Here is a 14,312-nt window from a genome sequence, read left to right on the forward strand (position 1 = left end):
ACAATAGATATACATGGAGGCATAATGCACAAGTGTGTAAATTTTCAGGACGAAATACATTGAAATGAGGATTGTGCAAAAAGACAAATCTGGAATTTTGTAACACATAATACCATTCATCCTCCGAGGCTATGAATTTGTCTTTTTTTACAGATTGCATTTCAGGGTATTTCATCCTGAAAGTTTGCACACGCATGCACAATATCCTTGTTTACTAATACAAAAAATTCAGACTTTTTATAAACCAAAAAGTTTGAAATTTGGTCTTTTGAAAAGACCTTCATGAAGTTCGGGAGCCAAAACGCGTCACTTTGCTACAATATGCTATCTCCGTAACATAATAAAAGTTGTTTCTGCAAAAAGAACACAGCTTAAGACAAGTTGCTTACTAACACTGTCATAGTTGTTTACTGAGTACACCCTCTATAAACAAAATATAAAATGTGCTTCCTTGGCGGCGACGGCGTAACTCCATCCAACAGGACGCAACATAGGATCCGATTGCCCTAATTTCTCATCGTTTCGTTTGGGGTCCTCTTCGTGAAAGACAGGGACTTGTTTGATTTATAGTGTTTATTATGTGATGTCTTGATGTAAACTGCTCCGTAATCTTGACTTATGTGGTGTAATGCAGTGTCTAGGTCCTTCGTGACCGTTTCTTGTTAAAAATTTGATTAGGATAGGACGAACGCTCGATCCAAACGCGTCTGTCCGTCTAGGTTTCGGAGCCTGCCTGGGACAGCGCGAAAGATACCCTGCGCGCAGCCACTTTTCACGTGCCTTGGGAGGATTCTGGCGTGGGCGGTGCGAGGTTTTGGATTTTGAGCCTCCCACATCCGGCCGGAGGATGCTTCGGCGACGTAGTCGAAATTCAGGCGCGACGGCCGGCGGATGCTTCGCCGACGCGTCGAACTTTTGTATACGAAAACAACACGGCTAGTAAGCCTCTCCGTTAACCAGCTATATAAACTGGGTAGAATGCAAGCACCTCATTCCCATCTCCTCATCGACCTGTCTTTCGTCTCCACACACACACACACACAAGCTGCTGCGTCTGCGCTTAGCGTGGTTAGCCAAATCAAAATTCATATAGCTGCTGCGTCTGCGCTTCAATCGCTGCACTGCAAGCGGATCATGGCGGAGTGCGCCCAGGCTGCGGGCCGGCAGCCAGTGAACCAATGGCGCAAGGCGTTGTACGTCATTCGGGCGTGCAGCAGGCTTGCGCCCGTCCGCGCGCTCTCCACCGGCGGCGGCGAGGACTTTCCGGGGAGCACCTTCTACGTCGCCGTCAGCATGTGCATGCCCCACGAGGACGAGGGTCACTCTCACGCTGAAGCTGATGCCGGCGGCCGCGAGGACCTTCCGGGGAGCACCTCCTACGTCGCCGTCAGCATGTACATGCCCCACGATGACGAGGGTCACTCTCACGCTGAAGCTGATGCCGGCGGCCGCGAGGACCTTCTTGGGAGCACCTCCTACGTCGCCGTCAGCATGTACATGCCCCACGGTGACGAGGGTCACTCTCACGCTGAAGCTGATGCCGGCGGCGGCGAGGACCTTCCGGGGAGCACCTCCTACGTCGCCGTCAACATGTACATGCCCCACGGTGACGAGGGTCACTCTCACGCTGAAGCTGATGCCGGCGGCGGCGAGGACCTTCCGGGGAGCACCTCCTACGTCGCCGTCAGCATGTACATGCCCCACGAGGACGAAGGTCACTCTCACGCTGAAGCTGATGCTGATGCTGCTGCAGTCTCCTCCTCCATCAGGGGCCTCGTCAAGGATAAGTGCCATGACTGCTTTCGCCGCCTCGGCGGAAGCACCGGCATCGCGGCCAAGCTCACTTCCCACCCGAAGCGGGGCATCAGGGACGAGGACATGACGTTGAGCTGGCGCAAGAAGGAGTTCGGCGACAATACGTGCCCCAAGCCCAGGCCCAGGACCTTCTTCCGCCACGTCTTGGACGCGCTCGGCCACGTCTCCGTCGTCGCGCTACTCGCCAGTGCCGCCGTCTCCCTCGGCTTAGGCATCATGGAGCATGGCGTCAAGGACGGGTGGTACGACGGTGCCACCATCTTCCTCGCCGCATTCGTCGTCTTCGGCGTCACCGCGGTCATCAGCCACGCCCAGGCCAAGAGGGACCACAAGCTCGCCACCGAGTCCGCCAACCTTGTCGTCACCGTCGTCCGCGCCGCCAGGAGACAGGAGATCTCCGTATTTGACGTCGTCGTCGGCGACGTGCTCATACTCAAGACCGGCGACGTCGTTCCAGCGGACGGGGTGTTCCTAGACGGCCACGGCTTCCAGGTGGACGAGTCGAGTTTGACGGGACATCCCGGCCCTATCGACATCGACGCCGGGACGAACCCCTTCCTCGCCTCCGGCGTGAAGGTCGTCAACGGCCACGGCTCCATGCTCGTCACCGCCGTCGGCACCAACACCACGGCTTGGAGCATCCTCTCAACGTTGAAATTGAACACTCGCCCGGCGCCGCTAGAGGAGCGCCTCGAGAGTCTCATTTCAACCATCGGCAAGGCTACCGTCGCCGTCGCGCTTGTCGCCTTCACCGTGCTCCTCGTTCGCCATTTCACCAACAGTAGCACGGGAAAGCCGCTGTTGATTGAAAAGGGCGTGCCGATTGCGGTGTCTCTCATGGCCACCTTTGCCATGAAGATGATGGTGAAGGATAAGGCGCTGGTGCACAGTTTGTCGGCGTCGGTCACGGTCATCTGCACCGACATGACCGGAATGCTCACCCTCAACAGGATGGAGGTGACCGAGTTCTGGGTCGGCACTGCCCGACCTAGAACCCCCACGGCGATATCTAGCAGCGTCGTTGGCCTGCTGTGCCAGGGCGTCGGGCTCAACACCACCGGAAGCGTGTACAAGCCGGACAATGTATCCCAACCGGAGATATCGGGCAGCCCGGTGGAGAAGGCACTTCTGTCATGGGCCACGGCGGACCTCTCCATGGATGCTGCCGCCTTGAAGAGGAGCTGCAAGGTAGTACATGTGGAGGCTTTCAACTCCGACGAGAAGCCCAGCCCCAGCCGTGCAATAATCAGGGACAAGGCCACACGTTTGTTGGTCGCGCACTGGAAAGGCGGCGCGGAGGTGCTCCTTGCCATGTGCTCCATGTACATGGACACGGATGCAACGGTGCGTGAACTCGGTGTGGAGCAGCGGAACAAGCTTGAGAAGGTGATCCGCGATATGGTGGCAAGCGGCCTCCGGTGCCTCGGCTTTGCTTATAAAAAGGTTGACGACACTGAGCAATCAAAGGTTCATCACCTGGAGGAACTGACATTGTTAGGTATAGTCGGCTTGAAAGACACTTGCCGACCAGAGGTCAATGCCACCATTGAAGATTGCACAAAGGCAAGCATGGCCGTGAAGATGCTCACCGGCGATAACATCCTCATGGCCCTTACTATCGCCAAGGAGTGCGGCATCATTTCGAGCAATGACCCCGACGGAGTCGTCATCGAGGGACACCAGTTCCGGGCCATGTCAGTGACACGACAACTCCAGATGGTGGACAAGATCCGTGTCATGGCGAGTTCCCGGCCCCAAGACAAGCTGTTGCTGGTGAAGCGGCTGAAGCACAAGGGCCACGTGGTGGCCGTGACCGCCGGCGAGGGCATCAATGATGCGGCGGCTCTCAAGGAGGCCGACGTGGTGCTGTGCATGGACGTCCATGGCACCGATGTCTCCACGGACACCATCTTCCTCAACGGCAAGTTCGACGTAGTGGTGAAGGCTACCCGGTGGGGACGCTGTGCCTATCACAACTTCCAGAAGTTCATCCAGTTCCACATCATCGTCAACGCCGTCGCAATCATCGTCAACTTCATGTCGGCGGTCACCATGGGTAACGTTCCACTGACCACCGTGCAAATCATGTGGGTGAACCTGGTGATGGGCGTCATGAGCACGCTGGCGCTATCCACTGACAAGCCCACCGACGCGCTCATGGAATCCCCACCCATTTCCCGCACGACACGGCTCATCAACAATGCCATGTGTTACATCATGGCCGCGCAGGCAATGTTTCAGATCGCCGTGCTGCTGGGGCTCCAATTCCTTGGCAACGATGACCAAGCCAGTGCCACCATGATCTTCAATGTCTTCATGCTCTTCCAGGTGTTCAACGAGTTCAACATGAGGGACAACGTCCTTGCCGGGGTGCTCAAGAATAGGATGTTCCTCCTCATCGTCGCCCTGGCGCTCGTGCTGCAGGTGGTGACGGTGGAGGTGCTCACGAAGTTCGTTGGTACCACGAAGCTCGGCTTGGGGCAATGGGGCGTCTGCCTCGCCATCGCCACCGTGTCGTGGCCCGTTGGTTGGGCCGTCAAGTTCATCCCAGTGCCGGTTCGTAGCAGTTGACAAGCCTAGCCTAGTAGCGAATCAAAGGCGATGTGTGGGGTCCTGGACCCGTTTCTGTTGGTAGCAAGTTCAACTGGATCTACTTACTCAAAAAAATCTGACGTTTCTGAAAAGTTTCACATCTTTCAACAACATGTTGAGCGTCTCTTTCATCGTAACATCCTTGCTACCCAAACTGATCGGGGTACCCAAAAACTCCGAGCAGACACCATTATTTTGGTTGATGCTTTTTTTATCTTGGGCGGTCATGTAAAATGTATTCCCATTTATATCAATGCCCTTGGAAAGTCAATACACTCAAAGATGGTGTCCTGGCCAACAAGTACACGTCATCTCCAACAGTGTTGTTACTCATGAGATGTGTTTGCAACCAACCACAAAAAGTCCCCATGTGTTCACGTGTAATCGAGTCGTCAGACTACTCCATGTGTTTGGAGCATAGAATATTCTCATGTTCATTGATGTACGGGGCCACCAAGGTATTTTTGTATAACTGTGTAGTGTGCTTGCGCCCAAGAATGTCCGTTCCTACATATTATTGAGTTTGGTCCTAGCATGCCTTTTCCACTCAGTTTTCCCTCATGCCGCGATTGAGGAACACCAATCGGCTTAATGTCAGGAATAAAGTCAATACAAAACTCAATGCCCTCCTCTATTTCGTGGCCCTTGAAGATGCTTTCATTTGGCCTAGCACGGTTACGGACAGTAAACTAGAAAACTTGCTACAAAACCAAAGACCAGGATGGCCTAGATATATTCAATTTGAAACATATGAATAAAGCACTACAGGCCAATTATTTCTGGAAATTAGAAATGAATTTCGATTGTGACAAGATGTGTTGTTGAATGAATATTTAAATAACAAGTGTATTTATTTGATTAAATCTAAGGTGTGATATTACTATTTTTGGACTAGCTAGCTTGTTAAAAGCTTATACATTTTTTCTAAACATTACAACAGGGTGTTAGGTAATGGAAACAACACTATGTCTTGGAAATATTGTTGGGTTGGTGATAAGCCACTCAATTTTTTTCTACCATAGGATTTATAGCAATTTTTTATCATAATATCTTAGTTGATTAAGCCATTGTTAAAGGACGAAATGGTTCTATCTTAAGAATAAATCCTTTTTTGAGAATCGCTTAAGATTTGAAATAGTCTCAAACTACGATGTGAGGAGATAATGATGGTATGGTAATGATAAGATCGAATGGATGCTAACTGCTGATAGCAATTTTACAATGAGATCCCTGTGCAAATATTGGTTAATTGTGCTTGTGGTTTTACCGAGAAACTCTTGTGGAAACTAAGATTCCTTCATAATTTTATGTTTTTAATTTTTTTCATGGTCAAAAAAAGCATTCTTACCAAAGACCATTAGTTAAGAAGGGGATTTGGTAACAATTATTTTTCTATATCTAGTCGGTTTGTGTTGTTTTCCGGAGATGACCTAGGTGCGACTGCTAAATAATAAATACTCCCTCTGTTTCAAAATATTTGTGGTGGTTTTAGGTCGAACTAAAATCACGACAAGCATTTGACAACTATTTTAATATGAACGGAGTACATATCAATGCTGCAATCGAAAATTCCTTTTGGGGGAAGAAGTCCAATGAAGTTGGTTTCTGAAAAATTCAAAATTCATACAAATTAGTATATTTACATTTTAAAAAATTCGGAAAAAAACAATAGATATACAAGGAGGCATAATGCACAAGTGCGTAAATTTTCAGGACGAAATACATTGAAATGAGGGTTGTGCAAAAAAGAAAAATCTAGGATTTTTTAACACATAATAATATTCATCCTCCGAGGCTATGAATTTGTGTCTATAGATTACTAAAGTACTGATTTAAACATAGGACCGGACTGCTTTCTCATCTTTTCGTTTGGGGTCCTCTTCATGAAAGACGGGGACTTGTTTGATATATCATGTTTCTTTGATGTCTTGATGTAAACCGCTTTGTAATCCTGTCTTATGTGGTGTAATGCAGTGTCTAGGACCTTCGTGACCGTTTCTTGTTATAAAATAATTAGGGCAGGGCGAACGCTCGATCCAAACGCATCTGTCCGTGCAGGTTTCGGAGCATGCGCGGGACGGACCACCGGACAGCGCGAGTTAGAAAAGCTACGCGCACGCGGGTTGCGTCAGCACGAGGATGACAGACGGCCCCCACAAAGTACGGAGCGGACAAAAGTATCACGTGCCCGCAAGAAAGTTCCCCACTATCGCCGCAGGGACTTTTATGTTCTTTTTTGCGAAAAAGCGCCTCAGGGACTTTTCTGTTTTTTTGTTTTTACGAAAAAGCGCCTCAGGCACTTTACACTTGCCGGGTTTTGGGCCTCCCACGGACCGCTGCGTGCCATAGCGGGTGGCGTTCTTATCGGCTGCGCACGTGAATTGCTCGGCCCGCCGCGAAATTCCTACCGACTTCACGACGGGCGGCGGATGCTTGCCGACGTCGGACTTTTCTATACGAAAACGACCAAGCTAAGTAAGCATCTCCGTTAACACCCCCCCCCCTCCGCCCCTTCACTATATAAAGCGAAGCGTGGCATGCAAACACCTCATCAATCTGTCTTTCGTCTCACTGACTTTTCTGTTTTTTTTTTCGAAAAAGCGTCTCAGTGACTTTCCTATTATTGTTGTTTTGCAAAAAAGCGCCTGAGGCACTTTACACGTGCCGGGTTTTGGGCCTCCTACAGACCGCCGTGTGCCATAGCGGGTGGCGTTCCTATCGGCTGCGCACGTGGATTGCTGGCCTGCTAGACATATAACCAATTATTACATGTTGATTAGGATTCTTTCTTTCTAACTAACCAGATTTTTAAGGGAATGAGGTCCTCATTTCCCTTATAATCTTTAATCAAAATCCACCTCTTTGTAAACCTATGTAAACTTATGTATTAACATTACTTGCACGCCGCACACGCCTTCCCTGCGAAAGTCGACCGGCGTAGTCGAAATTCCTACCGACTTCACGACGGACGACGGATGCTTGGCAGGCCTGGCCCTGAGGGGGGGGGGGAGGGGGGCGATCGGGGCGGTCGCCCCGGGCCCCCTGATGCCAAGGGGCCCCACATACGTGTTCTCGTCTTGTATGGGATTAGCTCCCTGATCAAATCCCAAAGTATCGCCTACCTCCTACGCGAAAACTAAATGGTATTACCGTTTCCCAGGATTTCCTTCCAGCTACGATTGAGGAGTAATTTGTTATTGCATGCGATTAATTGGGAGTAGTTATGGGGAAAATCGCTAGTGATTTGTTCCTTAATTTGCCAGCCGAAAATTGTGCGCTTAATTGTTTCATTTTCAGATGTTCTCCTAATTTTCAGCCAGGTCAAGCGGATCTTTTATAAAGGGGACATACCCGGAATGTTCAAAGGTTACAGAAGCTGAGAGTTGAGAGAATAGATCGTCCCCTACAGTAGCAGCACGGCACTTGATATCCATCTCCTATGTGTGCGTGGCGGCGCTTTGACTCACACAAGCTCCGTGTCGAAGGATGACTGAACCGCCGGCGATAGCCATGCCTTCCACGTAACCATGCCGACTCGCCGAGAGGCGATACAGTGTGATGGCGTGATTAGAAAAGATAAGTTATATGCCTCGGATCTCAATTTATCTGCTAGTGTAAGCCGTGTGAGATTTAACTGGGAAGCTTTATTTAAATTTATATATGATCATCAAAATTTCCTCTAGATTGTTGCAACTAGGCCATTATTAATCTATTCAGTTTTTGATGGGATTAATAATATATTCATTAGATAATGTTTGTGGATAGATGTTATTGGGGTTATAATTTTCGTATTTGATAACTTACCGGAAGTTGTTGTGGAGGAAAAAAAGTGATATAAATTTGGAAAACAAGGATTTTACATAATATGATATTTACATTAACATCAATCATATAAACGTGAGTGACTATCTGCTAAAATACCATGATTATCAGTGAATAAACTATTAGGTCCGATATTTTTATCATCAAAACAATCCAAAGAAGAGACTTGTATATAATAAAAATTAACATATTGCCTTCAGCGAAGAATAAAAGATCATTTTTTGTATATGATTTTATGCTCTACGCCCGGGCCCCTGGATTCTAGTTCCGTCCCGAGCCCCCGAATTCTCAGGACCGGCCCTGATGCTTCGCCGACGTCGGACTTTTCTATACGAAAATGACCAAGCTAAGTAAGCATCTCACGAGGACATGTACATGCCCCACGAGGACGAAGGTCACTCTCACGCTGAAGCTGATGCTGATGCTGCTGCAGTCTCCTCCTCCATCAGGGGCCTCGTCAAGGATAAGTGCCATGACTGCTTTCGCCGCCTCGGCGGAAGCACCGGCATCGCGGCCAAGCTCACTTCCCACCCGAAGCGGGGCATCAGGGACGAGGACATGACGTTGAGCTGGCGCAAGAAGGAGTTCGGCGACAATACGTGCCCCAAGCCCAGGCCCAGGACCTTCTTCCGCCACGTCTTGGACGCGCTCGGCCACGTCTCCGTCGTCGCGCTACTCGCCAGTGCCGCCGTCTCCCTCGGCTTAGGCATCATGGAGCATGGCGTCAAGGACGGGTGGTACGACGGTGCCACCATCTTCCTCGCCGCATTCGTCGTCTTCGGCGTCACCGCGGTCATCAGCCACGCCCAGGCCAAGAGGGACCACAAGCTCGCCACCGAGTCCGCCAACCTTGTCGTCACCGTCGTCCGCGCCGCCAGGAGACAGGAGATCTCCGTATTTGACGTCGTCGTCGGCGACGTGCTCATACTCAAGACCGGCGACGTCGTTCCAGCGGACGGGGTGTTCCTAGACGGCCACGGCTTCCAGGTGGACGAGTCGAGTTTGACGGGACATCCCGGCCCTATCGACATCGACGCCGGGACGAACCCCTTCCTCGCCTCCGGCGTGAAGGTCGTCAACGGCCACGGCTCCATGCTCGTCACCGCCGTCGGCACCAACACCACGGCTTGGAGCATCCTCTCAACGTTGAAATTGAACACTCGCCCGGCGCCGCTAGAGGAGCGCCTCGAGAGTCTCATTTCAACCATCGGCAAGGCTACCGTCGCCGTCGCGCTTGTCGCCTTCACCGTGCTCCTCGTTCGCCATTTCACCAACAGTAGCACGGGAAAGCCGCTGTTGATTGAAAAGGGCGTGCCGATTGCGGTGTCTCTCATGGCCACCTTTGCCATGAAGATGATGGTGAAGGATAAGGCGCTGGTGCACAGTTTGTCGGCGTCGGTCACGGTCATCTGCACCGACATGACCGGAATGCTCACCCTCAACAGGATGGAGGTGACCGAGTTCTGGGTCGGCACTGCCCGACCTAGAACCCCCACGGCGATATCTAGCAGCGTCGTTGGCCTGCTGTGCCAGGGCGTCGGGCTCAACACCACCGGAAGCGTGTACAAGCCGGACAATGTATCCCAACCGGAGATATCGGGCAGCCCGGTGGAGAAGGCACTTCTGTCATGGGCCACGGCGGACCTCTCCATGGATGCTGCCGCCTTGAAGAGGAGCTGCAAGGTAGTACATGTGGAGGCTTTCAACTCCGACGAGAAGCCCAGCCCCAGCCGTGCAATAATCAGGGACAAGGCCACACGTTTGTTGGTCGCGCACTGGAAAGGCGGCGCGGAGGTGCTCCTTGCCATGTGCTCCATGTACATGGACACGGATGCAACGGTGCGTGAACTCGGTGTGGAGCAGCGGAACAAGCTTGAGAAGGTGATCCGCGATATGGTGGCAAGCGGCCTCCGGTGCCTCGGCTTTGCTTATAAAAAGGTTGACGACACTGAGCAATCAAAGGTTCATCACCTGGAGGAACTGACATTGTTAGGTATAGTCGGCTTGAAAGACACTTGCCGACCAGAGGTCAATGCCACCATTGAAGATTGCACAAAGGCAAGCATGGCCGTGAAGATGCTCACCGGCGATAACATCCTCATGGCCCTTACTATCGCCAAGGAGTGCGGCATCATTTCGAGCAATGACCCCGACGGAGTCGTCATCGAGGGACACCAGTTCCGGGCCATGTCAGTGACACGACAACTCCAGATGGTGGACAAGATCCGTGTCATGGCGAGTTCCCGGCCCCAAGACAAGCTGTTGCTGGTGAAGCGGCTGAAGCACAAGGGCCACGTGGTGGCCGTGACCGCCGGCGAGGGCATCAATGATGCGGCGGCTCTCAAGGAGGCCGACGTGGTGCTGTGCATGGACGTCCATGGCACCGATGTCTCCACGGACACCATCTTCCTCAACGGCAAGTTCGACGTAGTGGTGAAGGCTACCCGGTGGGGACGCTGTGCCTATCACAACTTCCAGAAGTTCATCCAGTTCCACATCATCGTCAACGCCGTCGCAATCATCGTCAACTTCATGTCGGCGGTCACCATGGGTAACGTTCCACTGACCACCGTGCAAATCATGTGGGTGAACCTGGTGATGGGCGTCATGAGCACGCTGGCGCTATCCACTGACAAGCCCACCGACGCGCTCATGGAATCCCCACCCATTTCCCGCACGACACGGCTCATCAACAATGCCATGTGTTACATCATGGCCGCGCAGGCAATGTTTCAGATCGCCGTGCTGCTGGGGCTCCAATTCCTTGGCAACGATGACCAAGCCAGTGCCACCATGATCTTCAATGTCTTCATGCTCTTCCAGGTGTTCAACGAGTTCAACATGAGGGACAACGTCCTTGCCGGGGTGCTCAAGAATAGGATGTTCCTCCTCATCGTCGCCCTGGCGCTCGTGCTGCAGGTGGTGACGGTGGAGGTGCTCACGAAGTTCGTTGGTACCACGAAGCTCGGCTTGGGGCAATGGGGCGTCTGCCTCGCCATCGCCACCGTGTCGTGGCCCGTTGGTTGGGCCGTCAAGTTCATCCCAGTGCCGGTTCGTAGCAGTTGACAAGCCTAGCCTAGTAGCGAATCAAAGGCGATGTGTGGGGTCCTGGACCCGTTTCTGTTGGTAGCAAGTTCAACTGGATCTACTTACTCAAAAAAATCTGACGTTTCTGAAAAGTTTCACATCTTTCAACAACATGTTGAGCGTCTCTTTCATCGTAACATCCTTGCTACCCAAACTGATCGGGGTACCCAAAAACTCCGAGCAGACACCATTATTTTGGTTGATGCTTTTTTTATCTTGGGCGGTCATGTAAAATGTATTCCCATTTATATCAATGCCCTTGGAAAGTCAATACACTCAAAGATGGTGTCCTGGCCAACAAGTACACGTCATCTCCAACAGTGTTGTTACTCATGAGATGTGTTTGCAACCAACCACAAAAAGTCCCCATGTGTTCACGTGTAATCGAGTCGTCAGACTACTCCATGTGTTTGGAGCATAGAATATTCTCATGTTCATTGATGTACGGGGCCACCAAGGTATTTTTGTATAACTGTGTAGTGTGCTTGCGCCCAAGAATGTCCGTTCCTACATATTATTGAGTTTGGTCCTAGCATGCCTTTTCCACTCAGTTTTCCCTCATGCCGCGATTGAGGAACACCAATCGGCTTAATGTCAGGAATAAAGTCAATACAAAACTCAATGCCCTCCTCTATTTCGTGGCCCTTGAAGATGCTTTCATTTGGCCTAGCACGGTTACGGACAGTAAACTAGAAAACTTGCTACAAAACCAAAGACCAGGATGGCCTAGATATATTCAATTTGAAACATATGAATAAAGCACTACAGGCCAATTATTTCTGGAAATTAGAAATGAATTTCGATTGTGACAAGATGTGTTGTTGAATGAATATTTAAATAACAAGTGTATTTATTTGATTAAATCTAAGGTGTGATATTACTATTTTTGGACTAGCTAGCTTGTTAAAAGCTTATACATTTTTTCTAAACATTACAACAGGGTGTTAGGTAATGGAAACAACACTATGTCTTGGAAATATTGTTGGGTTGGTGATAAGCCACTCAATTTTTTTCTACCATAGGATTTATAGCAATTTTTTATCATAATATCTTAGTTGATTAAGCCATTGTTAAAGGACGAAATGGTTCTATCTTAAGAATAAATCCTTTTTTGAGAATCGCTTAAGATTTGAAATAGTCTCAAACTACGATGTGAGGAGATAATGATGGTATGGTAATGATAAGATCGAATGGATGCTAACTGCTGATAGCAATTTTACAATGAGATCCCTGTGCAAATATTGGTTAATTGTGCTTGTGGTTTTACCGAGAAACTCTTGTGGAAACTAAGATTCCTTCATAATTTTATGTTTTTAATTTTTTTCATGGTCAAAAAAAGCATTCTTACCAAAGACCATTAGTTAAGAAGGGGATTTGGTAACAATTATTTTTCTATATCTAGTCGGTTTGTGTTGTTTTCCGGAGATGACCTAGGTGCGACTGCTAAATAATAAATACTCCCTCTGTTTCAAAATATTTGTGGTGGTTTTAGGTCGAACTAAAATCACGACAAGCATTTGACAACTATTTTAATATGAACGGAGTACATATCAATGCTGCAATCGAAAATTCCTTTTGGGGGAAGAAGTCCAATGAAGTTGGTTTCTGAAAAATTCAAAATTCATACAAATTAGTATATTTACATTTTAAAAAATTCGGAAAAAAACAATAGATATACAAGGAGGCATAATGCACAAGTGCGTAAATTTTCAGGACGAAATACATTGAAATGAGGGTTGTGCAAAAAAGAAAAATCTAGGATTTTTTAACACATAATAATATTCATCCTCCGAGGCTATGAATTTGTGTCTATAGATTACTAAAGTACTGATTTAAACATAGGACCGGACTGCTTTCTCATCTTTTCGTTTGGGGTCCTCTTCATGAAAGACGGGGACTTGTTTGATATATCATGTTTCTTTGATGTCTTGATGTAAACCGCTTTGTAATCCTGTCTTATGTGGTGTAATGCAGTGTCTAGGACCTTCGTGACCGTTTCTTGTTATAAAATAATTAGGGCAGGGCGAACGCTCGATCCAAACGCATCTGTCCGTGCAGGTTTCGGAGCATGCGCGGGACGGACCACCGGACAGCGCGAGTTAGAAAAGCTACGCGCACGCGGGTTGCGTCAGCACGAGGATGACAGACGGCCCCCACAAAGTACGGAGCGGACAAAAGTATCACGCGCCCGCAAGAAAGTTCCCCACCATCGCCGCAGGGACTTTTATGTTCTTTTTTGCGAAAAAGCGCCTCAGGGACTTTTCTGTTTTTTTGTTTTTACGAAAAAGCGCCTCAGGCACTTTACACGTGCCGGGTTTTGGGCCTCCCACGGACCGCTGCGTGCCATAGCGGGTGGCGTTCTTATCGGCTGCGCACGTGAATTGCTCGGCCCGCCGCGAAATTCCTACCGACTTCACGACGGGCGGCGGATGCTTGCCGACGTCGGACTTTTCTATACGAAAACGACCAAGCTAAGTAAGCATCTCCGTTAACACCCCCCCCTCCGCCCCTTCACTATATAAAGCGAAGCGTGGCATGCAAACACCTCATCAATCTGTCTTTCGTCTCACTGACTTTTCTGTTTTTTTTTTCGAAAAAGCGTCTCAGTGACTTTCCTATTATTGTTGTTTTGCAAAAAAGCGCCTGAGGCACTTTACACGTGCCGGGTTTTGGGCCTCCTACAGACCGCCGTGTGCCATAGCGGGTGGCGTTCCTATCGGCTGCGCACGTGGATTGCTGGCCTGCTAGACATATAACCAATTATTACATGTTGATTAGGATTCTTTCTTTCTAACTAACCAGATTTTTAAGGGAATGAGGTCCTCATTTCCCTTATAATCTTTAATCAAAATCCACCTCTTTGTAAACCTATGTAAACTTATGTATTAACATTACTTGCACGCCGCACACGCCTTCCCTGCGAAAGTCGACCGGCGTAGTCGAAATTCCTACCGACTTCACGACGGACGACGGATGCTTGGCAGGCCTGGCCCTGA

General features: G+C 49.5%; 2 protein-coding genes across 2 annotated transcripts; both read left to right on the forward strand.

Moving 5' to 3' along the window:
- The first annotated feature begins 1,134 nt into the window (after positions 1–1,134).
- Positions 1,135–4,386, forward strand: LOC123441306 (calcium-transporting ATPase 7, plasma membrane-type-like). Its single transcript, XM_045117786.1, has one exon. The coding sequence runs from the start codon at positions 1,135–1,137 to the stop codon at positions 4,384–4,386; it is 3,252 nt and encodes a 1,083-aa protein (XP_044973721.1).
- Positions 4,387–8,598: 4,212 nt separating this feature from the next.
- Positions 8,599–11,295, forward strand: LOC123441307 (calcium-transporting ATPase 7, plasma membrane-type-like). Its single transcript, XM_045117787.1, has one exon. It carries the CDS (start codon positions 8,599–8,601, stop codon positions 11,293–11,295), a length of 2,697 nt encoding a protein of 898 aa, XP_044973722.1.
- The last annotated feature ends 3,017 nt before the right edge of the window (positions 11,296–14,312 follow it).

This window comes from Hordeum vulgare, chromosome 3H (genome assembly GCF_904849725.1).
Source record: "Hordeum vulgare subsp. vulgare chromosome 3H, MorexV3_pseudomolecules_assembly, whole genome shotgun sequence".
Taxonomy (NCBI): domain Eukaryota; kingdom Viridiplantae; phylum Streptophyta; class Magnoliopsida; order Poales; family Poaceae; genus Hordeum; species Hordeum vulgare.